Here is a 25,571-nt window from a genome sequence, read left to right as displayed (position 1 = left end):
CAAACCACAAGAACAAGACGAAGCCACTTCACATATGACTGCATGTAAAAGTGTTATAATCTCAGGATTGCAAAGGAAATAGCTGCCTTGAATACCACGACGGTAAGTTCAAGGAAAAAGCAGGCACGTCGAAGAAAAAGCAAAATCCATTTCCCTTCCAAATTATTCCAGCTTGGAATTATTCGACGGTTAGTACTGAGAAAAACATGAAAATGATAAACAGGCAGTTAAAATGGATAAACAGGCAGTTAAAATGATAAACAGGCAGTTAAAATGATAAACAGGCAGTTAAAATGATAAACAGGCAGTTAAAATGATAAACAGGCAGTTAAAATGATAAACAGGCAGTTAAAATGATAAACAGGCAGTTAAAAATGATAAACAGGCAGTTAAAATGATAAACAGGCAGTTAAAATGATAAACAGGCAGTTAAAAATGATGAACAGGCAGTTAAAATGATAAACAGGCAGTTAAAATGATAAACAGGCAGTTAAAATGATAAACAGGCAGTTAAAAATGATGAACAGGCAGTTAAAATGATAAACAGGCAGTTAAAAATGATGAACAGGCAGTTAAAATGATAAACAGGCAGTTAAAAATGATGAACAGGCAGTTACGGAAAAGAGGGACGAAAGCCAAAAGAAAAGGAAAAAGAGATAGGGGAAGGGGCGACAACTCTCCATTATTATTTTTGAAGTCTTAGCTCGTGTTGGAAGTGTTCCTCTACCCCTTCAATGGACAACAGTTAGACCCACTGGTCCTTGTGTGTTTTATTCTTGTTGCGTTTTATATGCCTGGGTGGGTTTATCAATGTCTGGTAAAGAAGTAATGACACATTTCACTACACATCTTCTTGTCAGATTTGAAAACGGCTGGAAAATCTCCTGCCTGCAGACATTACTCGCACCCCCAGCCTTGCGTTGTGCATCTCACACTTTCACTGGCTGCTTGAATAACGATGCAAATCTTTACAATCTTTACAACAAGCATCTTTCCAAGATGACCTTTGCGTTTGTACTGGCCTAAAATATCCAACCCCACAAAGTCAAGTCCAAGTTTCAAAGTCTCCCAGTATCTATCGGCCAAACCAACCCGACAACCACGCGTTCATCTTCGGAGCTTGCTGGTCTCTCCCCCTACCGCTGCCCCCACCCCTTCCGTTCCCCGGGCTGGTATTGTCGGGCAGAGAAAAACTGGGGCTGCCCACCAGGTTAGACTCAGAGGAATGCTGAAGCTCCAAAGCCGCAGTGCTGGAAGGACGTGCCTCCATTCTGCTGCTAGACTTGGCTGCCGCTGAACCGGTGCCTCCCGCCCCGCTCGGTACGCGTGACGCATTTCCGGTGTTTGATGACGCACTTCCGGCGTTGGTGGAGGTTGTGAGGGGCTTGGAGGTTCGCGCGGGTTGACCCACTGTGAGAGTGTTGTTGATCCCGACCCAGAAGGTGTCAGCCCTTTGAACTATGGTCAACCTGGAACAACACGAAGCAAGAGTCAGCCGGCGTGACATAGAATGGAGTGAGGAAGACAATCAGCCGTTGCCGGTGGCTCTGCAATAGGCTTACACTGCTCCGTTAGCAAAGACACACACTAGTTGTATTACCTTCAAGCATAAGATAGGATAAGAAAACTTTAACGTCCATTTTTAATTTACACAAACATGGACATTTTTTTTGTTGGCACCACATTGCATAACACACGCACTATCCGGTCAGTGAATGTTACAGATTGGCCGTAGTTGTACGAACATGTCTATCATAGCCAGTGAATGTTACAGATTGGCCGTAGTTGTACGAACATGTCTATCATAGCCAGTGAATGCTACAGATTGGCCGTAGTTGTACGAACATGTCTATCATAGCCAGTGAATGTTACAGATTGGCCGTAGTTGTACGAACATGTCTATCATAGCCAGTGAATGTTACAGATTGGCCATAGTTGTACGAACATGTCTATCATAGCCAGTGCATGTTACAGATTGGCCGTAGTTGTACGAACATGTCTATCATAGCCAGTGAATGTTACAAATTGGCCATAGTTGTAGGAACATGTCTATCATAGCCAGTGAATGTTACAAATTGGCCATAGTTGTACGAACATGTCTATCATTCATAGCCAGTGAATGTTACACATTGGCCATATAGTTGTACGAGCATGTCTATCACAGCCAGTGAATGTTACACATTGGCCGTAGTTGTCCGAGCATGTCTATCACAGCCAGTGAATGTTACACATTGGCCATATAGTTGTACGAGCATGTCTATCATAGCCAGTGAATGTTACACATTGGCCATATAGTTGTACGAGCATGTCTATCACAGCCAGTGAATGTTACACATTGGCCATAAGTTGTACGAGCATGTCTATCACAGCCAGTGAATGTTACAAATTGGCCATATAGTTGTACGAGCATGTCTATCACAGCCAGTGAATGTTACACATTGGCCATATAGTTGTACGAGCATGTCTATCATAGCCAGTGAATGTTACACATTGGCCATATAGTTGTACGAGCATGTCTATCATAGCCAGTGAATGTTACACATTGGCCATATAGTTGTACGAGCATGTCTATCGCAGCCAGTGAATGTTACACATTGGCCATATAGTTGTACGAGCATGTCTATCATAGCCAGTGAATGTTACACATTGGCCGTAGTTGTACGAACATGTCTATCATTCATAGCCAGTGAATGTTACACATTGGCCATATAGTTGTACGAGCATGTCTATCACAGCCAGTGAATGTTACACATTGGCCATAAGTTGTACGAGCATGTCTATCACAGCCAGTGAATGTTACACATTGGCCATAAGTTGTACGAGCATGTCTATCACAGCCAGTGAATGTTACAAATTGGCCATATAGTTGTACGAGCATGTCTATCACAGCCAGTGAATGAAGATGTGTACAGGACGAGTCTCAGCAAGTTGAAAGGAACATATGCTATCCGAAAGTCCGAGAAGCGAAGCGCTCTTGTGTACGTTTAAAACAATAGAATGATAAAACAAATACATACAGGTAGCACAGAACCAGAGGCGTGTGTAATGTATCAACATAGATAAATATCAATGTAAACACAATCAGTCAGGCTGACAGACAGTGTGGGACCTACCTCACGTTGTAGTGCGATCCAATGACAGCATCGTGGGGCACCCTCCATCTGAAGGATGTCGTGCTTGTGTCGAGTCGCTGAGTGTGAGTGATCCCGCTCCCAATCACGGTCTTGCCTAACGACTGCACAGCAAACCAACCCACACTTCTTTAAAATTAACAGTACCAATAGCCTTAACGACTGCAAAACAACACTAAACAACAGTACCATTAATCTTAACAGAGTCTAACTACCGCAGAACGAATGAGGTACGTAGCGTATTGTGTCGGAGGTAAAAGCGACTGCCATTAAAGGGAGTAGAGTGTAAATTGTGCCCAGGGTCTTAACAGTAGTTTGTACAAATGCATTACCTCTTTTAAAAAACAACAACGTTGCTTTGTAACAGTCAGTAACACTTCGCTAGTTTCTGAAATTGCTCTGAACGTGCTTTTGAAAATGCCCCCCCCCCCCCCCCCCCTCCCAAGGCCCCAGGTAGGTCTGAGTGTTTTTCATCTTCTGTTTTCAACAACATTCGAGTCCTCACCGTGCAGTTGAGCAGTTTGAAGTGATCGCCGGGCGTGGTGAGGAAGCCGGTCACAGGCTTGTTGTCAGCTCCGCGCACTGTGGACAGCGTTCCGTTCAGCTTGTCCAGAGAGGTTTTCCCTGACACCGTCACTGTCAGACAGAGAGAAACACCGTTACAAGGCATGAAACCAGCTTGTCCAGAGAGGTTTTCCCTGACACCGTCACTGTCAGACAGAGAGAAACACCGTTACAAGGCATGAAACCAGCTTGTCCAGAGAGGTTTTCCCCGACACCGTCACTGTCAGACAGAGACAAACACCGTTACACGGCATGAAACCAGCTTGTCCAGAGAGGTTTTCCCTGACACCGTCACTGTCAGACAGAGAGAAACAACGTTACAAGGCATGAAACCAGCTTGTCCAGAGAGGTTTTCCCTGACACCGTCACTGTCAGACAGAGAGAAACACCGTTACAAGGCATGAAACCAGCTTGTCCAGAGAGGTTTTCCCTGACACCGTCACTGTCAGACAGAGAGAAACAACGTTACAAGGCACGAAACCAGCTTGTCCAGAGAGGTTTTCCCCGACACCGTCACTGTCAGACAGAGAGAAACACCGTTACAAGGCATGAAACCAGCTTGTCCAGAGAGGTTTTCCCCGACACCGTCACTGTCAGACAGAGAGAAACACCGTTACAAGGCATGAAACCAGCTTGTCCAGAGAGGTTTTCCCCGACACCGTCACTGTCAGACAGAGAGAAACACCGTTACAAGGCATGAAACCAGCTTGTCCAGAGAGGTTTTCCCCGACACCGTCACTGTCAGACAGAGAGAAACACCGTTACAAGGCATGAAACCAGCTTGTCCAGAGAGGTTTTCCCTGACACCGTCACTGTCAGACAGAGAGAAACATCGTTACAAGGCATGAAACCAGCTTGTCCAGAGAGGTTTTCCCCGACACCGTCACTGTCAGACAGAGAGAAACACCGTTACAAGGCATGAAACCAGCTTCCAAGTTGCGCATAAACTCAGCAAAACATGATTGCGACATTTTTGGTATCCTTGATTATTCATGTCCATGCCATTGCGTTCAAAACTTTTTATGCCGTTTAATGTTTGCTTACTGGTACTATTTTCAGATCAAATATTGCCTTAACAGGGATCACGTGACCGCCGCTTAACCCAAGCTTCCCCACAAAATCGACACGATAAAAACTAAAGGTACCAATTACAAAATTGGAACAAAAACACACATGTAAGGCCACGCGCGGCATAATGAGAGAAAGTTCAATCAGTTGTCCATTGAGAATATTTTGTTGTTGTTGGTATCGCGTTATGCCACCAGACTGACCAAGCTGTCGCCGTATTAATGCTGGGAGGTCAACTGTGAGTGGTTCCACGACACACGTCATTGTACTTCACCAATTACATGCTACATTAATTGCTCTCACACTTTTAGGATTGAATGCCAATGCAATTTGCAATGGGTGTTTTGTGTAAACATTTCAGAACATTAATTATTTACATGCTTTCAGATGTAATGTAATCTACAAGTAAGAGTTATAAAAGTTCTAAAAGATGTCGGTCATTCTGTCTGAAGTGCGGATGGCTAATTCAATTTTAGCACACACGCACCTGTGTAGTGCGACTATGTTGCTGCTAGCTTTGCAGTGGGAGGAAGCGACTATGTTGCTGCTAGCTTTGCAGTGGGAGGAAGCGACTATGTTGCTGCTAGCTTTGCAGTGGGGGGAAGCGACTATGTTGCTGCTAGCTTTACAGTGGGAGGAAGCGACTATGTTGCTGCTAGCTTTGCAGTGGGAGGAAGCGACTATGTTGCTGCTAGCTTTGCAGTGGGAGGAAGCGACTATGTTGCTGCTAGCTTTGCAGTGGGAGGAAGCGACTATGTTGCTGCTAGCTTTGCAGTGGGAGGAAGCGACTATGTTGCTGCTAGCTTTGCAGTGGGAGGAAGCGACTATGTTGCTGCTAGCTTTGCAGTGGGAGGAAGCGACTATGTTGCTGCTAGTTTTGCAGTGGGAGGAAGTGACTATGTTGCTGCTAGCTTTGCAGTGGGAGGAAGCGACTATGTTGCTGCTAGCTTTGCAGTGGGAGGAAGCGACTATGTTGCTGCTAGCTTTGCAGTGGGAGGAAGCGACCCGAATTTCCCAGCAATTAGACAAACAAAGTAATACAAATGAAAATACAAATGAATAAAAGGTGAGAGCCGTCGCCACTGACCTGTGACAATATCCCCCGGCATGGCCCGGTCAGGACTGAGCTGTATGATGAAGGGAAAGGTGTCAGGCCGGTACACCTGTCCCACGCCCGGATGTAAAGGTCTCATTGAGCCACACACGAAATTGGGGGCACCGAAATGGAAGCTCTCAACTGGTGGCGTCATCATCAACATTATCGTCACCATCAGCAACAGGGGGATGTTGTGTGTGAGGGCTGCCATTTCTGAGACAGACAAATAATTGAATAGATTGAATTAAGGTAAGGCATGAAGACCTTAGATGGGAAAACCACCCCCACACACATACACACACACACACACACGCACGCACACGCACACACACACACACACACACACACACACACACACATACACACACACACACACACACACGCACACACACACACACATTTCATTTCTCATAGCGTTCCCGAGGTCTGATAAAAAACGATCATAAAAATTAAGTAGATGTGCAACGCCAAGGCACTGCATACCCCAGCGAAAGACAAACCTCTCTCTCTCTCTCTCTCTCTCTCTCTCTCTCTCTCTCTCTCTCTCTCTCTCTCTCTCTCTCTCTCTCTCTCTCTCTCTCTCTCTCTCAAACACACACACACACACACACACGAACACACACACAAACACACACACACACACACACACACGCGCACACACACTGTCACGTTTCAATATATCACTCAAGGTGATTATGAACCGGTTAATTACTACTAATTAACTAACCACACCACGATCCACTCTCGCAGTCATACAATTAAATAGAGTCAACAAAAGTATAAGTTTCAGACGCCTGTTTATGTATAAACTCTCCACCTCCCTCGAGCCTTCACTCAAAATATGTTCCTTTTACGTTCTCAACACGTAAAAAACCAGTGTTCACTGACAAAATGCCAGTAGTATGTAGAAAATTATAGGAACACGCTGAACCCGTGTAAATATAGTTAAATGAGAATGTTCTGTCCGAAAAGCCCTAGTTCGTGCAGGTGTCACACACCCCACGTTGTCACTACTCCAATGAAATCATAGATACGAAAAGACAACGGTGGTCAACGGGGTGCGTACGACATGGTGCACTTAGCTTTATCTCTGCTGCTGCTGCTTAGCCGGTATGCTGGTTAGTCGGTTCGCTGGTTAGCCGGTCCGCTGCCGGTTAGCCGGTCCGCTGGTTAGCCGGTCTCCTGGTTAGCCGGTCTCCTGGTTAGCGTAGCCTCAACAGTTCCCGCCAGAGTCAGCCGTGCAGATGTTACAGGAACGTAACGAAGCGAGGCGAACGAAGCGAAACGAAACGAAGGCTCAAAAGCCTATGATTGTACTCTCAATGGAAGCAAAGTCCGCTTCCTCCCTGGACCAGCCTCTGTTCGTCAACAGTGACCAAAACCGTCCAGAACCCCTTGTCGAATCCTTATGCGAAAGCCATCGCCGACGAAGGAAAATTGACGACTTGTCCTCAGCAAAATACGTGGCAGGGAGAAAGGAAAAACTAGTGGAAGTTCCCCTAGAGTGCCGAATATAATACTCGGTGAAAAACCATCATACTCTAGAAACTGTGTATACGATCCTTCCCCTTCTGCCGCTGGGTGTCAAGTGTGTCGTCCTTGAGTCTCTGACAGACCACCTAGCCAAATACACGTGACTGACCTTGTCACCAAACCAGTCCAGCTATACACAGTTTTGCCTCCCCAAGCAGGAAAAAGACACGAGAAACTCAATCCGTGAAAATCCCGTGTGCGCTGTCAGCGAAAAACCGTCAGCCCTAGCTATGACAGCAGAAACCTCCACTGTAAAACTCGTGCGATACAAAACATCCGTGCTCGTAGAGCACCGTCAGCAAACTCTGCTGTAACCCAATATCACGCACAGGCGCTTTCTATCATAACCGACCAAGAACAGGCACTCCACTGAGTGACACTTTCTTGGTCTCTGTCACCCGATCGTGACACACCTCCCCTCTTCAAGACGAAACCTCGGTTTCGCTCACAGTCATGTTCTCCTCTACAGCCCGAGAGAGAAAGTCAGCTCCAACATTGTTGGCGCCCGGTATGACGCGTACCGTGAATTGGTACGGTTGGAGAATCAACGCCCAGCGCATAAGTCTGGCGTTTGCCAACCTTGCAACCTGAAGATATTGCAGAGGTTGATGGTCCGTCTCCAGACAGAAAGGTCGTCCTCAAGAACGAGCAACCCCTCGTTTCACCCCTGATGACTGCAACCTTCTCTGTCTTCTTGTCTTTGTTCTTCTGGTCTTTGTTCTTCTCCCCGTAGGCTGTCCTCTCTATGTAGGCGCGCAGCAGGTTGGCGTGGTACAGGCGTGCTTTCCCGTGCATCATGATCCTGTAGTCGTTCTGGCCCACCCTCGCTGTCACCTCAAAAGGTCCTTGCCACTGCAGTTGTAGCTTGTTGTGTTTGACAGGTAGAAGTAGCAACACCCGTTCTCCAATCTTGAAGCTGCGCGGTCGTGCCTTGCGGTCGAATCCTCGCGCATAACGCTGTGCTGCTCTTCCCAGGTTCTCTTGAGCCAGTTTGCAGGTCTCTTCAATCCTGTTCCTGAGTTCTACTATGTAGGTCGCTGTCGTCTGCACCTCCTCGTCGGCTTCTTCGTCCGTCCAAGCCTGACGCAGGATAGCCATGGGACCGCGTACCTGTCTGCCGTACAACAACTCAAATGGGGAAAAGCCCAAGCTCTCCTGAGGAACCTCGCGGTATGCAAAAAGCAATGCTGGGATGTACCTGTCCCACGTGCGTGGTTTCTCCTGAGCTAGTTTCCTCAGCATGGTCTTCAAGGTGCCATTGAACCTTTCCACCAGTCCGTTGCACTGAGCATGGTAAGGAGTGGTGAAGTGCTGCTCCAGTGATAGCAGTCGTGCTGCCTCCGCCATCACTCCTCCCGTGAACTGCGTGCCTCTGTCGGTGAGTACCTCTGATGGAATTCCCAGCCGGGACCACATAGTAACCAGAGCCTCAGCTACTCGCGTGGCTTCAATCGATTTCAGAGGGATCGCCTCTGGGTATCGAGTAGCGTAGTCCACCATGGTCAAAATGTATCTGTTTCCGTCCTCAGACGCAGGCAAGATGGGCCCGATGATGTCCACTGCCACCCGACGAAAGGGTTCGTCGATGAGCGGCATCTTCTCCAAGGGGACCTTCCTCACCCTTCCTTTGGCAACCACCTTCTGGCACTTATCGCAGGACGCACAGAAACGTCGGACATCCGTGCAGATGCCTGGCCAGTAAAAGTGGCGCCAGACACGATCCGTGGTCTTCTTGGTACCAAGATGACCTCCCAGAATCGAGTCGTGTGCCGTTGCCATGACACCCTCGCGAAACTCGCGAGGCACGACAACCTGTTTGAATGTACCTTCTTGGTTGCTGAACTCACGGTAGAGCAACTTCTTGTCCCTGAGGAACCTTGACCTCCCATGCTTCCCGCTCAGCTTCACCTTCCCCGACTTCGCATGCTCCCGAGGAGTAGCTAAGGTCGGGTCAGAATCCTGAGCCTTCGCGAGAAGCGCGGGGGTCACGTTCCCCAGGGCAGCTCGTGCAGCAGGTAGGGGTTTGAGAGGTTTGTCCTCTCGCTCCGCCTGTGCCCGCGTGAGCACTGAAATGACGTCGGGAGCCCGATAAACGGGAACCTCCCTGGTGACGCCGTCCACAAACTGGACCCGGTTTCCAATGAGCAGGTCGCATGGAGGATCGTCCATGACGACGGCCACAATGGTCCCCGTGAACAACGGGGTTACGACCTTGATCACTGCCGTGTTCAAGTCGTAAGCGTGAGATGCCTCGGCCATTCTCACCCTGATGCTGTCTCCTGTGTAGGCCATAGCTGGAACTAGACTCGCCCGAACCACTATCATGTCTGCCCCTGTGTCCCGCAGACCTTCGCCCTTCACTCCGTTAACGTAGACGTTGCAGTGGGGCTGGAAATGTTTCCTGGAGCACGGAACGCAGAGTTGTGGAATGGTGCATGAGCTCGTGACGTCCCTTAACTCCTCACTGCCAACAAAGTGAACGCCCTTCTGGTCAGCCTGTCTCCTGTGGCAGTCCTTCTTCACGTGGCCCCGCTTGTTGCAGTAGTAACACTGGATGTCAGATCTGGAACTCGATCCCTTGTGTCCCTGATCGTCCTTCCCGTCCTTGGGTCCTGAAGAACCCGAATTTCCCGATTTTCCTGGCCGTGAGCCTGAAGATTTGCCGGAGATCGCCTGGGCGTCCTCGTGCACTCTGATCCAGTCGGCTGCCTCCTGAGTAGTCTTGGGCTGGTGCTCCTGCACGAAGGTCACCACCTCAGGTCGCAGGCTGGACATCAGTTGTTCCATGACTATGAGGTCGGCAAGGTCGTTGACGGTCCAGTCCTTTTCGGCCATCTCCACCCAGCGCCTCAGGTAGAGGTTAAGGCGTGCCACAAACTGATGACTCAGCTCGCCGCTCAGTCTCTTGCTGTTACGCAGACGTCGTCTGTAGGCTTCAGCAGTCAGGTTAAAGCGCTGGAGTAACGCCTTCTTAAGTGCCTGATAGTCTCTCGCCTCGTCGTCCTCCAAAGCGTTGTAGAGCTGCAATGCGCGTCCCTTTAAGCAGGTGCTAAGGCGGCTAGCCCACGTGGCCTCTTCCCACTTCTGGTCAGATGCAATGCGCTCAAACCGGCGTAAAAAGTCGTCGAGCTCGTCCTTGTCATCGTCGAACGTCGGCAGTCTCGTACGGTCGGCAACAAACGTCGGCGCGCTAGCCTGAGTAAGCGTACCCTTCTCGGCCTGTAGCCTAGCTAGCTCTAGCTGGTGATCGCGATCCGCCTGTTCCTTTCGGTCTAGTCTGTCACGTTCGTCTTTCTTTTCTTGTCTGTCACGTTCGGCCTGTCGTTCCCTTTCTTGTCTGTCAAGTTCATCTTTCTCTTTCCGTTCTTGTCTGTCACGTTCGTCTTTCCTTTCCTGTCTGTCTCGTTCAGCCTGTCGTTCCCTTTCTTGTCTGTCAAGTTCGTCTTTCTCTTTCTTGTCCTGTCGGTCACGTTCGGCCTGTCGTTCAGCCTGTCGTTCCCTTTCTTGTCTGTCAAGTTCGTCCTTCTTGTCCTGTCGGTCACGTTCTTCTTTTCTTGTCAGTCGCTCAAATTCTTCCTTCCGTTCTACTTCTAAGCGTTTTAGAACGCTTCGGGCTCTAACGCGTGCGTCTCGCTCAGTCGGTTGCTCGCTCCCAGGAGTCTCGAAAGTTATTCTCCTCGAAGGAGATCCCCCTGTAGCCATGGTTAGTTTTAGCAAAGCTTTATTACAAAAGTAAGTCTAACGCGGCTATAGCTAGAACACGCGGTGATGAAATGGATACAAAAATCCAGCAACCAGAAAATGCAGAAGGAAAATCCAAACGGTGTAGAACAAAACGCGTAGCCTACTTTATGGCTGCTTTCTGCGGTGAAACAAAGTGTTTCCCACAGCCGTGGCCTACTTTATCGGCTGCTTTTTGCGGTGAAACAGAGTGTCTCCCACAGCCTTGGTTAGGACAGAAGTCCTCGGACCCTTCCCCCCCAAAATTCCAACAAAGTCAAAATATGGAGAAAAATCCAAGTAAAACAAGACTATAGAAATATAACCTGTTACAGAATGCGAAACAACAATGTAGAGAAAACTGAGTAAAACGAACAACAAATCCGTTAACCCCGCTCAGCTCTCTGCAACGGAAAACTCTGAACGTACAACAACAAAGATTCACAAACAAAGGAAAGGGAAGTAATCACAGTTAGCGCATACAATAACTCACAAATTACAATTTACATTTCCTGCAAGATGTGAATCGCTTAAGGTGTGGTATATGATCAAAACTATACAAAAAAGGGTAGCACCAATCAGAAAATAAGTCGAGCACTGACGAGATTATCTGCTCTTAGTTATCCTTAATTGGTGGGTCTTTATCAGTCAGAAATTAACTGAGTAAATCCCGGCTTGGCCCCCACGTGTCACGTTTCAATATATCACTCAAGGTGATTATGAACCGGTTAATTACTACTAATTAACTAACCACACCACGATCCACTCTCGCAGTCATACAATTAAATAGAGTCAACAAAAGTATAAGTTTCAGACGCCTGTTTATGTATAAACTCTCCACCTCCCTCGAGCCTTCACTCAAAATATGTTCCTTTTACGTTCTCAACACGTAAAAAACCAGTGTTCACTGACAAAATGCCAGTAGTATGTAGAAAATTATAGGAACACGCTGAACCCGTGTAAATATAGTTAAATGAGAATGTTCTGTCCGAAAAGCCCTAGTTCGTGCAGGTGTCACACACCCCACGTTGTCACTACTCCAATGAAATCATAGATACGAAAAGACAACGGTGGTCAACGGGGTGCGTACGACATGGTGCACTTAGCTTTATCTCTGCTGCTGCTGCTTAGCCGGTATGCTGGTTAGTCGGTTCGCTGGTTAGCCGGTCCGCTGCCGGTTAGCCGGTCCGCTGGTTAGCCGGTCTCCTGGTTAGCCGGTCTCCTGGTTAGCGTAGCCTCAACAGTTCCCGCCAGAGTCAGCCGTGCAGATGTTACAGGAACGTAACGAAGCGAGGCGAACGAAGCGAAACGAAACGAAGGCTCAAAAGCCTATGATTGTACTCTCAATGGAAGCAAAGTCCGCTTCCTCCCTGGACCAGCCTCTGTTCGTCAACAGTGACCAAAACCGTCCAGAACCCCTTGTCGAATCCTTATGCGAAAGCCATCGCCGACGAAGGAAAATTGACGACTTGTCCTCAGCAAAATACGTGGCAGGGAGAAAGGAAAAACTAGTGGAAGTTCCCCTAGAGTGCCGAATATAATACTCGGTGAAAAACCATCATACTCTAGAAACTGTGTATACGATCCTTCCCCTTCTGCCGCTGGGTGTCAAGTGTGTCGTCCTTGAGTCTCTGACAGACCACCTAGCCAAATACACGTGACTGACCTTGTCACCAAACCAGTCCAGCTATACACAGTTTTGCCTCCCCAAGCAGGAAAAAGACACGAGAAACTCAATCCGTGAAAATCCCGTGTGCGCTGTCAGCGAAAAACCGTCAGCCCTAGCTATGACAGCAGAAACCTCCACTGTAAAACTCGTGCGATACAAAACATCCGTGCTCGTAGAGCACCGTCAGCAAACTCTGCTGTAACCCAATATCACGCACAGGCGCTTTCTATCATAACCGACCAAGAACAGGCACTCCACTGAGTGACACTTTCTTGGTCTCTGTCACCCGATCGTGACACACACACACACTGAAACACACACACACACACACACACCCCAAGTCACACACGCACACATACACACACTCACTCACACGCACTCACTCACTCTCTCACAAAAACTTCATACACACAAAACACACACCCATACGCACATATGGACAGACAGACATACACACATTTACAAACAAACACACATACACGCACACACTCACACACACACACGAGTACAGACTCATGCACGCGTGCGCACACACACACATGCACACACACACACACTCACTCAAACACACACACACACATACAAATACACACACACACACACAAATACACACAGACACACACACACACACACCCCACACACACTCACACACACACGAGTACAGACTCATGCACGCGTGCACACACCCACAGATACACACACACACACACACACACACACACACACACACACACACACTCACACACACACACGAGTACAGACTCATGCACGCGTGCGCACACACACACACACACACACACACAAATACACACACACACACACACACACACCACACACACACTCACACACACACGAGTACAGACTCATGCACGCGTGCGCACACACAAATACACACACACACACACCACACACACACACTCACACACACACATACACACACACAAATACACACACACACACACACACCACACACACACTCACACACACACGAGTACACTCATTCACGCGTGCGCACACACAAATACACACACACACACACACACACACCACACACACACTCACACACACACGAGTACAGACTCATGCACGCGTGCGCACACACACACAAATACACACACACACACACACACACACACACACACACACACACACAAACAGTAACACTAACACATGTGCACAAAATGAACACAAACACACACACCGCGCGAGAGAGAAAGACTACAGGGAGGCATGACGTCATGATGCATTAATTGACGTCAAAGACTTTCGACCGTGACGTATTCTTCTTACGCGAGCTTTATCCATAGACTTGGAAACTACGGAATTTCTACCCGTCCAAAGCGGCCTTGGGTGGCGTTTGCTCAAAAAATGGGGGCGCCAATTTTACCCACCGTATTTTTGTTAGTATGGTCCCAATTTTTGGTGAACTTCCATCTCCAACTGTGGCCCATTTTCGGGCACAAAGAATCCTTCTTTATCATGTATTATTCGGTATGCACATTTCTCAAATCGATTACAGTATAGCGTTCACGGGATACCTCCAGCTTCGCTGGGATTAGAAAATGGAGCACAACAAGCAAGGCTTATACTCGTGCTCTTAAAAGCAATATGATATTTTATTTGGCGGACGATACGGGGATCTGTAGAAAGGAAAAAGAAGGAGAAAGATCAACAAGCGAAATACATAAAGAAACAACATCAAGACAGTTTAAAATTAACAACATACAATTTAACACACACACACACACACACACACACACACACACACACACACACACACACACACACACACACACACACACACACACACACACACACACACACATACTCACTCACGCACGCCCGCACGTACGCTCGAGCACGCACACGTACACACAGAAACACACACACAGACACACACACACACACACACACACACACACACACACACACACACACACACACACACACATGTCGTCCGCATTAGAAATGTATTCTGACAAATTTCTTTGAAGAACATAAATGTGAATGTTCATATTTGCTAGTCAGCAAACAACATCTCTGGGTTTTTTCAACAGCAAACAACGGATTTGTTTTCCCCATGATAAAGATGAACATACAAGATGGTGGCATCTTCACGGTGACTGTGAACGAGTAGGCAGTAAGTCATCACGGCAAGAGAAAGGAAGTGAAACTGACGTCTCGTCTCACTCTCGCGTTATGTTCGAGGTCTTGACCCTAGCGAGGCTAATGCAGACTGTGAAATATGGCTTTGCTAACCATTGTCGGTCACCTTTAAAAAAAAAGTAAACTATTTACCCTGAAATGGCGCGCTAAAGCTTGCATCTCCATAAATCATCAGGCTTAGCCCACGTGTTTTCCTGAAAAACAAACCACGTGTCCTACTGTTAAGACGTCACGATAGTCTGCATGAACATTCCTTATCAGTCGGTAACATGACACTCATAAACACATGTCTAGTTTGGGACTTGCAGGTTTTGCTTTGTCGTGATCATGAGCATGGATCTGATTCAAGAGATCTTTCCCCCCTTGTTTTATAAAGAGCAATAGCATGCCACACACATTGTAACTGAACTCGATCTCGTCATCTACTGGCGATTGTGTGGGAAAATTAATGTCATCCAGAAATTAACCTGAACAATTTCTGTTCATAAAACCATCCTTAAAAGCCGGTAATGTTTGCCGACCTTCCTACTTGATCCAGAAATAGACATGCAAGACTTAGGCCGTAAACAATATCAAAACAATGACAAGTGCAACACATTCACCCAATCAAATCGCACAGCCGTGGTCGGACGAATACCAACGTACTTTGAAGTTGACCCCTACTTGCCTGAGGGGACAAAAAGATGACATGTAAACGTACGAGTGGTACGGTGTTAGCGAGCTTTTCTGCTCTTTGGCGCGTTTGTGACTGTCAATTTTAACTGATTTTTAGTGTCACGAATGATAATATTTGACAGTAACGAAAATAGACGTTCTTTTTATAACGCATGGTCGATTCAGCTATTGGTTAAAGCTCGTGTGTGAACAGTACATGTGTCTTCCTTGTCATCTTTCCTCCACTTCTTTTGTTGATTCCATCTTCTTTTTTTTTGTTTTGTTATATTTAGTCAAGTTTTGACTAAATATTTTAACATCGAGGGGGAATCGAAACGAGGGTATGGTGTATGTGCGTGTGTCTGTGTGTGTGTCTGTGTGTGTGTCTGTGTGTGTGTGTAGAGCGATTCAGACTAAACTACTGGACCGATCTTTATGAAATTTGACATGAGAGTTCCTGGGTATGAAATCCCCGAACGTTTTTTTCATTTTTTTGATAAATGTCTTTGATGACGTCATATCCGGCTTTTCGTGAAAGTTGAGGCGGCACTGTCACGCCCTCATTTTTCAACCAAATTGGTTGAAATTTTGGTCAAGTAATCTTCGACGAAGCCCGGGGTTCGGTATTGCATTTCAGCTTGGTGGCTTAAAAATTAATTTATGACTTTGGTCATTAAAAATCGGAAAATTGTAAAAAAAAATAAAAATTTATAAAACGATCCAAATTTACGTTTATCTTATTCTCCATCATTTGCTGATTCCAAAAACATATAAATATGTTATATTCGGATTAAAAACAAGCTCTGAAAATTAAATATATAAAAATTATTATCAAAATTTTTTTTTCGAAATCAATTTAAAAACACTTTCATCTTATTCCTTGTCGGTTCCTGATTCCAAAAACATATAGATATGATATGTTTGGATTAAAAACACGCTCAGAAAGTTAAAACAAAGAGAGGTACAGAAAAGCGTGCTATCCTTCTTAGCGCAACTACTACCCCGCTCTTCTTGTCAATTTCACTGCCTTTGCCATGAGCGGTGGACTGACGATGCTACGAGTATACGGTCTTGCTGAAAAAGGGCAGCTACTTGACTAAATATTGTATTTTCGCCTTACGCGACTTGTTTTTTTTTTGACCTCAGTTGCATGCAGGCTGCTTCAACCCTTCCTTGCTTTCTTCTCTCTTTTTTCTTTCCTTTTTTTTTTTTTCCTTTTTTTTTTTCTTTTTTTTTCTGTCTTTTTTTCTTGTAAATAGGCGGTGAGCATCCTTCTTCATTGGTCTTTTTTATATTTAGTCAAGTTTTGACTAAATATTTTAACATCGAGGGGGAATCGAAACGAGGGTCGTGGTGTATGTGCGTGCGTGCGTGCGTGTGTGTGTGTGTGTGTGTGTGTGTAGAGCGATTCAGACTAAACTACTGGACCGATCTTTATGAAATTTGACATGAGAGTTCCTGGGTATGAAATCCCCATACGTTTTTTTCATTTTTTTGATAAATGTCTTTGATGACGTCATACCCGGCTTTTCGTGAAAGTTGAGGCGGCACTGTCACGCCCTCATTTTTCAACCAAATTGGTTCAAATTTTGGTCAAGTAATCTTCGACGAAGCCCGGGGTTCGGTATTGCATTTCAGCTTGGTGGCTTAAAAATTAATTAATGACTTTGGTCATTAAAAATCGGAAAATTGTAAAAAGAAATAAAAATTTATAAAACGATCCAAATTTACGTTTATCTTATTCTCCATCATTTGCTGATTCCAAAAACATATAAATATGTTATATTCGGATTAAAAACAAGCTCTGAAAATTAAATATATAAAAATTATTATCAAAATTAAATTGTCCAAATCAATTTAAAAACACTTTCATCTTATTCCTTGTCGGTTCCTGATTCCAAAAACATATAGATATGATATGTTTGGATTAAAAACACGCTCAGAAAGTTAAAACAAAGAGAGGTACAAAAAAGCGTGCTATCCTTCTTAGCGCAACTACTACCCCGCTCTTCTTGTCAATTTCACTGCCTTTGCCATGAGCGGTGGACTGACGATGCTACGAGTATACGGTCTTGCTGAAAAATGGCAGCTACTTGACTAAATATTGTATTTTCGCCTTACGCGACTTGTTTCTTCTTTTTTTTAACTCCAACATAGAGGTATATTACTCTCACGAGACATGGACATTTTCTCTTTACAATGGAACTATTCCTTATATTTACAAATCAAATTTTCTACTTAATATTTGAAACTCGAAAATTACGAACACTGATCCCTGACAAGTTGTCTTTCTAAAAATACTAATACACATTTTCCCAATTAATATTACGTGATTTACAAAATTTCTCATCTTTTTACAACAACTTGTGTCTTGATAGCCAAATATTATATCCTGCATCTGATTCCATCTTCTGTCATCTCGTCAAGTATGGCACTTCTGTCATCTCGTCAAGTATGGCACTTCTGTCATCTCGTCAAGTATGGCACTTCTGTCATCTCGTCAAGTATGGCACTTCTGTCATCTCGTCAAGTATGGCACTTCTGTCATCTCGTCAAGTATGGCACTTCTGTCATCTCGTCAAGTATGGCACTTCTGTCATCTCGTCAAGTATGGCACTTCTGTCATCTCGTCAAGTATGGCACTTCTGTCATCTCGTCAAGTATGGCACTTCTGTCATCTCGTCAAGTATGGCACTTCTGTCATCTCGTCAAGTATGGCACTTCTGTCATCTCGTCAAGTATGGCACTTCTGTCATCTCGTCAAGTATGGCACTTCTGTCATCTCGTCAAGTATGGCACTTCTGTCATCTCGTCAAGTATGGCACTTCTGTCATCTCGTCAAGTATGGCACTTCTGTCATCTCGTCAAGTATGGCACTTCTGTCATCTCGTCAAGTATGGCACTTCTGTCATCTCGTCAAGTATGGCACTTCTGTCATCTCGTCAAGTATGGCACTTCTGTCTCCATAAATACTGTAGTTTTCTTCTTTAGTGTTTTCAACAATTGTGGAAGCTTTGTGTCATAGAAGCCCTACTGAATGTTGATTTTCAATCTACTGTCTGCGTTATTATGAACTTGTGTCGGTGTTCAGTTGAAATGGTTTGTAAAGGCTGTCTTTAACTTTGACAGAAGACTTCGCGAAGTGTGTTGACCTTAAATCCAGTGCCAACGCTTTGTGCAGCCAGGTTCGTGAAATAGACTTAACGAAGTCTGTTGACCTTAAATCCAGTGCCAACGCTTTGTGCAGCCAGGTTCGTGAAATAGACTTAACGAAGTCTGTTGACCTTAAATCCAGTGCCAACGCTTTGTGCAGCCAGGTTCGTGAAATAGACTTAACGAAGTCTGTTGACCTTGAATCCAGTGCCAACGATTTGTGCAGCCAGGTTCGTGATATAGACTTAACGAAGTCTGTTGACCTTGAATCCAGTGCCAACGATTTGTGCAGCCAGGTTCGTGAAATAGACTTAACGAAGTGTGTTGACCTTAAGTCCAGTGCCAACGCTTTGTGCAGCCAGGTTCGTGAAATAGACTTAACGAAGTGTGTTGACCTTAAATCCAGTGCCAACGCTTTGTGCAGCCAGGTTCGTGATATAGACTTAACGAAGTCTGTTGACCTTAAATCCAGTGCCAACGCTTTGTGCAGCCAGGTTCGTGATATAGACTTAACGAAGTCTGTTGACCTTAAATCCAGTGCCAACGATTTGTGCAGCCAGGTTCGTGAAATAGACTTAACGAAGTCTGTTGACCTTAAATCCAGTGCCAACGATTTGTGCAGCCAGGTTCGTGATATAGACTTAACGAAGTCTTTTGACCTTAAATCCAGTGCCAACGCTTTGTGCAGCCAGGTTCGTGAAATAGACTTAACGAAGTCTTTTGACCTTAAATCCAGTGCCAACGCTTTGTGCAGCCAGGTTCGTGAAATAGACTTAACGAAGTCTTTTGACCTTAAATCCAGTGCCAACGATTTGTGCAGCCAGGTTCGTGAAATAGACTTAACGAAGTCTGTTGACCTTGAATCCAGTGCCAACGATTTGTGCAGTCAGGTTCGTGATATAGACTTAACGAAGTCTGTTGACCTTAAATCCAGTGCCAACGCTTTGTGCAGCCAGGTTCGTGAAATAGACTTAACGAAGTCTGTTGACCTTAAATCCAGTGCCAACGCTTTGTGCAGCCAGGTTCGTGAAATAGATTTAACGAAGTCTGTTGACCTTAAATCCAGTGCCAACGCTTTGTGCAGCCAGGTTCGTGATATAGACTTAACGAAGTCTGTTGACCTTAAATCCAGTGCCAACGATTTGTGCAGCCAGGTTCGTGATATAGACTTAACGAAGTCTGTTGACCTTAAATCCAGTGCCAACGATTTGTGCAGCCAGGTTCGTGATATAGACTTAACGAAGTGTGTTGACCTTAAATCCAGTGCCAACGATTTGTGCAGCCAGGTTCGTGATATAGACTTAACGAAGTCTGTTGACCTTAAATCCAGTGCCAACGATTTGTGCAGCCAGGTTCGTGATATAGACTTAACGAAGTCTGTTGACCTTGAATCCAGTGCCAACGCTTTGTGCAGCCAGGTTCGTGATATAGACTTAACGAAGTCTGTTGACCTTAAATCCAGTGCCAACGCTTTGTGCAGCCAGGTTCGTGATATAGACTTAACGAAGTCTGTTGACCTTAAATCCAGTGCCAACGCTTTGTGCAGCCAGGTTCGTGAAATAGACTTAACGAAGTCTGTTGACCTTAAATCCAGTGCCAACGCTTTGTGCAGCCAGGTTCGTGAAATAGACTTAACGAAGTGTGTTGACCTTAAGTCCAGTGCCAACGCTTTGTGCAGCCAGGTTCGTGATATAGACTTAACGAAGTGTGTTGACCTTAAGTCCAGTGCCAACGCTTTGTGCAGCCAGGTTCGTGAAATAGACTTAACGAAGTGTGTTGACCTTAAGTCCAGTGCCAACGCTTTGTGCAGCCAGGTTCGTGAAATAGACTTAACGAAGTGTGTTGACCTTAAGTCCAGTGCCAACGCTTTGTGCAGCCAGGTTCGTGAAATAGACTTAACGAAGTGTGTTGACCTTAAATCCAGTGCCAACGCTTTGTGCAGCCAGGTTCGTGATATAGACTTAACGAAGTGTGTTGACCTTAAGTCCAGTGCCAACGCTTTGTGCAGCCAGGTTCGTGATATAGACTTAACGAAGTCTGTTGACCTTGAATCCAGTGCCAACGCTTTGTGCAGCCAGGTTCGTGAAATAGACTTAACGAAGTCTGTTGACCTTAAATCCAGTGCCAACGCTTTGTGCAGCCAGGTTCGTGAAATAGACTTAACGAAGTCTGTTGACCTTAAATACAGTGCCAACGATTTGTGCAGCCAGGGTCGTGAAATAGACTTAACGAAGTCTGTTGACCTTAACTCCAGTGCCAACGCTTTGTGCAGCCAGGTTCGTGATATAGACTTAACGAAGTCTGTTGACCTTAAATCCAGTGCCAACGATTTGTGCAGCCAGGTTCGTGATAAAGACTTAACGAAGTGTGTTGACCTTAAATCCAGTGCCAACGATTTGTGCAGCCAGGTTCGTGATATAGACTTAACGAAGTCTGTTGACCTTAAATCCAGTGCCAACGATTTGTGCAGCCAGGTTCGTGAAATAGACTTAACGAAGTGTGTTGACCTTAAATCCACTGCCAACGCTTTGTGCAGCCAGGTTCGTGATATAGACTTAACGAAGTCTGTTGACCTTAAATCCAGTGCCAACGATTTGTGCAGCCAGGTTCGTGATATAGACTTAACGAAGTCTGTTGACCTTAAATCCAGTGCCAACGATTTGTGCAGCCAGGTTCGTGAAATAGACTTAACGAAGTCTGTTGACCTTAAATCCAGTGCCAACGCTTTGTGCAGCCAGGTTCGTGAAATAGACTTAACGAAGTCTGTTGACCTTAAATCCAGTGCCAACGCTTTGTGCAGCCAGGTTCGTGATATAGACTTAACGAAGTGTGTTGACCTTAAATCCAGTGCCAACGCTTTGTGCAGCCAGGTTCGTGAAATAGACTTAACGAAGTCTGTTGACCTTAAATCCAGTGCCAACGCTTTGTGCAGCCAGGTTCGTGAAATAGACTTAACGAAGTCTGTTGACCTTAAATCCAGTGCCAACGCTTTGTGCAGCCAGGTTCGTGAAATAGACTTAACGAAGTCTGTTGACCTTGAATCCAGTGCCAACGATTTGTGCAGCCAGGTTCGTGATATAGACTTAACGAAGTGTGTTGACCTTAAGTCCAGTGCCAACGCTTTGTGCAGCCAGGTTCGTGAAATAGACTTAACGAAGTCTGTTGACCTTAAATCCAGTGCCAACGATTTGTGCAGCCAGGTTCGTGAAATAGACTTAACGAAGTCTGTTGACCTTAAGTCCAGTGCCAACGCTTTGTGCAGCCAGGTTCGTGAAATAGACTTAACGAAGTCTGTTGACCTTAAGTCCAGTGCCAACGCTTTGTGCAGCCAGGTTCGTGAAATAGACTTAACGAAGTGTGTTGACCTTAAGTCCAGTGCCAACGCTTTGTGCAGCCAGGTTCGTGAAATAGACTTAACGAAGTCTGTTGACCTTAAGTCCAGTGCCAACGCTTTGTGCAGCCAGGTTCGTGAAATAGACTTAACGAAGTCGGCGTCGCACAATTGATTTGAGGATTTTGTCGACGGATTTGCTTTTGCCTTATGGGTTATGTTTGATTAGTCAACATCGTTCATCGTTTGCATTTTAATAGCAACGTGGGCTTGTTGTTATTTCTTTTCTTACATTTTTCAAAATTATTGTGTTTTCTGTAGGAAAACGAAACAACCAAGGTGGTGTTTAAATCATTAATTCGTGTGCTTTAGCTTAATTACAATTAACACATTGCTATTGAAAATCATTGATTAGATTAGGGTGTCATTTTATCAATCGCCCCCCCTCCATCAGAATATGTGTGTGAGATATTGAGAGCGATTGATGTGTACACTGAACACGAGAGAGAGAGAGAGGAGTGTGGTTAACCTTATACACTGAACACGAGAGAGAGAGAGGAGTGTGGTTAACCTCATACACTGAACACGAGAGAGAGAGAGGAGTGTGGTTAACCTCATACACTGAACACGAGAGAGAGAGAGGAGTGTGGTTAACCTCATACACTGAACACGAGAGAGAGAGAGGAGTGTGGTTAACCTCATACACTGAACACGAGAGAGAGAGAGAGGAGTGTGGTTAACCTCATACACTGAACACGAGAGAGAGAGAGGAGTGTGGTTAACCTCATACACTGAACACGAGAGAGAGAGAGGAGTGTGGTTAACCTCATACACTGAACACGAGAGAGAGAGAGAGGAGTGTGGTTAACCTCATACACTGAACACGAGAGAGAGAGAGAGGAGTGTGGTTAACCTCATACACTGAACACGAGAGAGAGAGAGAGGAGTGTGGTTAACCTCATACACTGAACACGAGAGAGAGAGAGAGAGGAGTGTGGTTAACCTCATACACTGAACACGAGAGAGAGAGAGAGAGGAGTGTGGTTAACCTCATACACTGAACACGAGAGAGAGAGAGAGAGGAGTGTGGTTAACCTCATACACTGAACACGAGAGAGAGAGAGAGAGGAGTGTGGTTAACCTCATACACTGAACACGAGAGAGAGAGAGAGAGGAGTGTGGTTAACCTCATACACTGAACACGAGAGAGAGAGAGAGAGGAGTGTGGTTAACCTCATACACTGAACACGAGAGAGAGAGAGAGAGGAGTGTGGTTAACCTCATACACTGAACACGAGAGAGAGAGAGAGAGGAGTGTGGTTAACCTCATACACTGAACACGAGAGAGAGAGAGAGGAGTGTGGTTAACCTCACACACGAAGCTTCTCTCAACATCATGCGCAGGTCGTAGTCTTATTCTTCAAATCACAGTTCAAGAATGAAATCTTAGTCAAGGTACAAATCTTGTTTACTCCGCTCTGCCCCTTGTAGATGACAAACAAACAAACACCACCACCCCCACCCCACACACACATAAACGCTCAATCTGCCGTTGAAGGAAAATCAGTTGTTTAGAAAGTAAACGGACTTAGAAATAAAATTTGGTTTCTAAGTATCTCAGCGTAGTTTTAAGAAGGAACATCAGTTGCTAAGAAAGTAGACAGACTTATAATTAAAATTAGTTTTGAAGTATCTCTGCGTTCCTGGCCCAGCTCACCGGCTGGTACTATGTAGAAGGGGGTAACTCTCCAATACCCAATGCTCTGACACACAGGCAGACAATGTAGAAGGGGGTAACTCTCCAATACCCAATGCTCTGACACACAGGCAGACAATGTAGAAGGGGGTAACTCTCCAATACCCAATGCTCTGACACACAGGCAGACTATGTAGAAGGGGGTAACTCTCCAATACCCAATGCTCTGACACACAGGCAGACTATGTAGAAGGGGGTAACTCTCCAATACCCAATGCTCTGACACACAGGCAGACAATGTAGAAGGGGGTAACTCTCCAATACCCAATGCTCTGACACACAGGCAGACAATGTAGAAGGGGGGTAACTCTCCAATACCCAATGCTCTGGATGCACCATACTGCGGCTTGAACTTAGTGACGTATGGGTCTCAACGGTCGACTGTGACTATTATGAAGTAAGGTATGTATGCCCTAGGCGTTGGAGTGCCCGTACCGAGAAGTAAAACACTCCCTACGCAGCGACTCGCCGGTAGACAATGGCAGACTGACTGCTGAGTAATAGCAAATTATTTTAATGACTCTCGTCTGATTTTACGGAGAGCTCAAATATTTACTCAGAGTCATATACAGACACACAGACAGACACACAGACAGACACACAGATAGACAGATACACAGACAGACAGACACACAGACAGACATACAGACGCAGTGGAGGACGCAGGGGAGGACGCAAACAGACACCCAAGCAGACAGACAACATGCACACACAAAACAGGTAAACACATTCTTAAATTCTGAAAGGAAACGACACAATTACATCATTATAAAAAAACTCGGTTCATTATCACATTGATGAGACAAGAACAGAGTAAACTTACCAGTTGGTATTGTCCTTGTGTAATTCTTGTGTATTTGTTTGCGATGCTCTTTGTCTCTTTTAAGTCACTTCACGCGATTCTTTGGTTATCACAGGTTATCTCAGTTTTTCTTTAACTTTCACAAATCTCACACAATTTGTCCTTAAATGCCTCTTCCTTGAATATCACTTGTGTTCCTCTGATTTTGTTCCAAGCCCTAAACCTAAGTTTGTATTGTTCTCTTCACTACGGTTGTAGTGTTCTTGTTCTCTTCACTACGGTTGTAGTGTTCTTGTTCTCTTCACTACGGTTGTAGTGTTCTTGTTCTATGGTGGAAGTTTGTGTTAGTCTGTACTGAACGAGAGTTGCCTGCCCTTTTTGTAGGTCTGCAATGTTGCTGTGACGTCGCCGCGTGTTCACGAGCCCTATCTGTCATGGCGGCTGTCAGAGGAGACAGATGACATGGCGCCCCCTTTCATGACAGGCAAAACGTTAGTCAAGAAGCATAACTCTCACCGGGACGGCGTAAACCCCTGACGCAAAGTTTAGGTGGGGAAAAGGGAGTAGTACTTTTTGTTGTTGCCGCAATAGAGCGGGAAAGTTTATGTTATTCGTTTCAACTGCTGATGATGAAAGACAGTTGTCTGATGAGTATGTTCCGTTTTTGTGTAGGCGGAGGTGTGTGTCAGTGTGTGTGTGTGTGTGTGTGTGTGTGTGTGTGTGGGGGGGGGGTGGGTGCGTGTTTGTGTGTGTGCATGCGCCGTGTGTATGTGTGCGTGTGTGTTTGTGTGTGCGTGTGTGTCTGTGTGTGTGTGCGTCCGTGTGTGTGGATATGTGTGTGTGTGTCTGTGAGTGTGTCTGTGTGTGTCTGTGAGTCTGTGTGTGGGTGTGTGTGGTGCAGAAATGAGCCAATAGTGTGACGACCGGA

The 25,571-nt window shown here is 45.7% G+C and overlaps 1 protein-coding gene across 1 annotated transcript in view; it reads right to left on the bottom strand.

The window, feature by feature from the left end:
* The window catches only part of LOC138966005 (putative defense protein 2), a 26,246-nt gene extending 1,218 nt beyond the window's left edge, over positions 1-25,028 (bottom strand). Inside the window, exons 1-5 of the mRNA XM_070338092.1 lie at positions 24,665-25,028; positions 5,851-6,072; positions 3,637-3,767; positions 3,114-3,235; positions 1,208-1,469 (exon numbers count right to left, since the gene is read on the bottom strand). Coding sequence (XP_070194193.1) covers positions 1,208-1,469; positions 3,114-3,235; positions 3,637-3,767; positions 5,851-6,070 — 735 coding nt within the window. The 5' untranslated portion in view covers positions 6,071-6,072; positions 24,665-25,028. The remainder of the gene's footprint in view (positions 1-1,207; positions 1,470-3,113; positions 3,236-3,636; positions 3,768-5,850; positions 6,073-24,664) is intronic.
* Positions 25,029-25,571: the final 543 nt, after the last annotated feature.

Source organism: Littorina saxatilis, linkage group LG5 (assembly GCF_037325665.1).
Source record: "Littorina saxatilis isolate snail1 linkage group LG5, US_GU_Lsax_2.0, whole genome shotgun sequence".
In the NCBI taxonomy this organism is placed as follows: Eukaryota; Metazoa; Mollusca; class Gastropoda; order Littorinimorpha; family Littorinidae; genus Littorina; species Littorina saxatilis.
The sequence above is the reverse complement of the archived record's forward strand: the minus strand, read 5'-3'. Positions and strand labels throughout refer to the sequence as shown.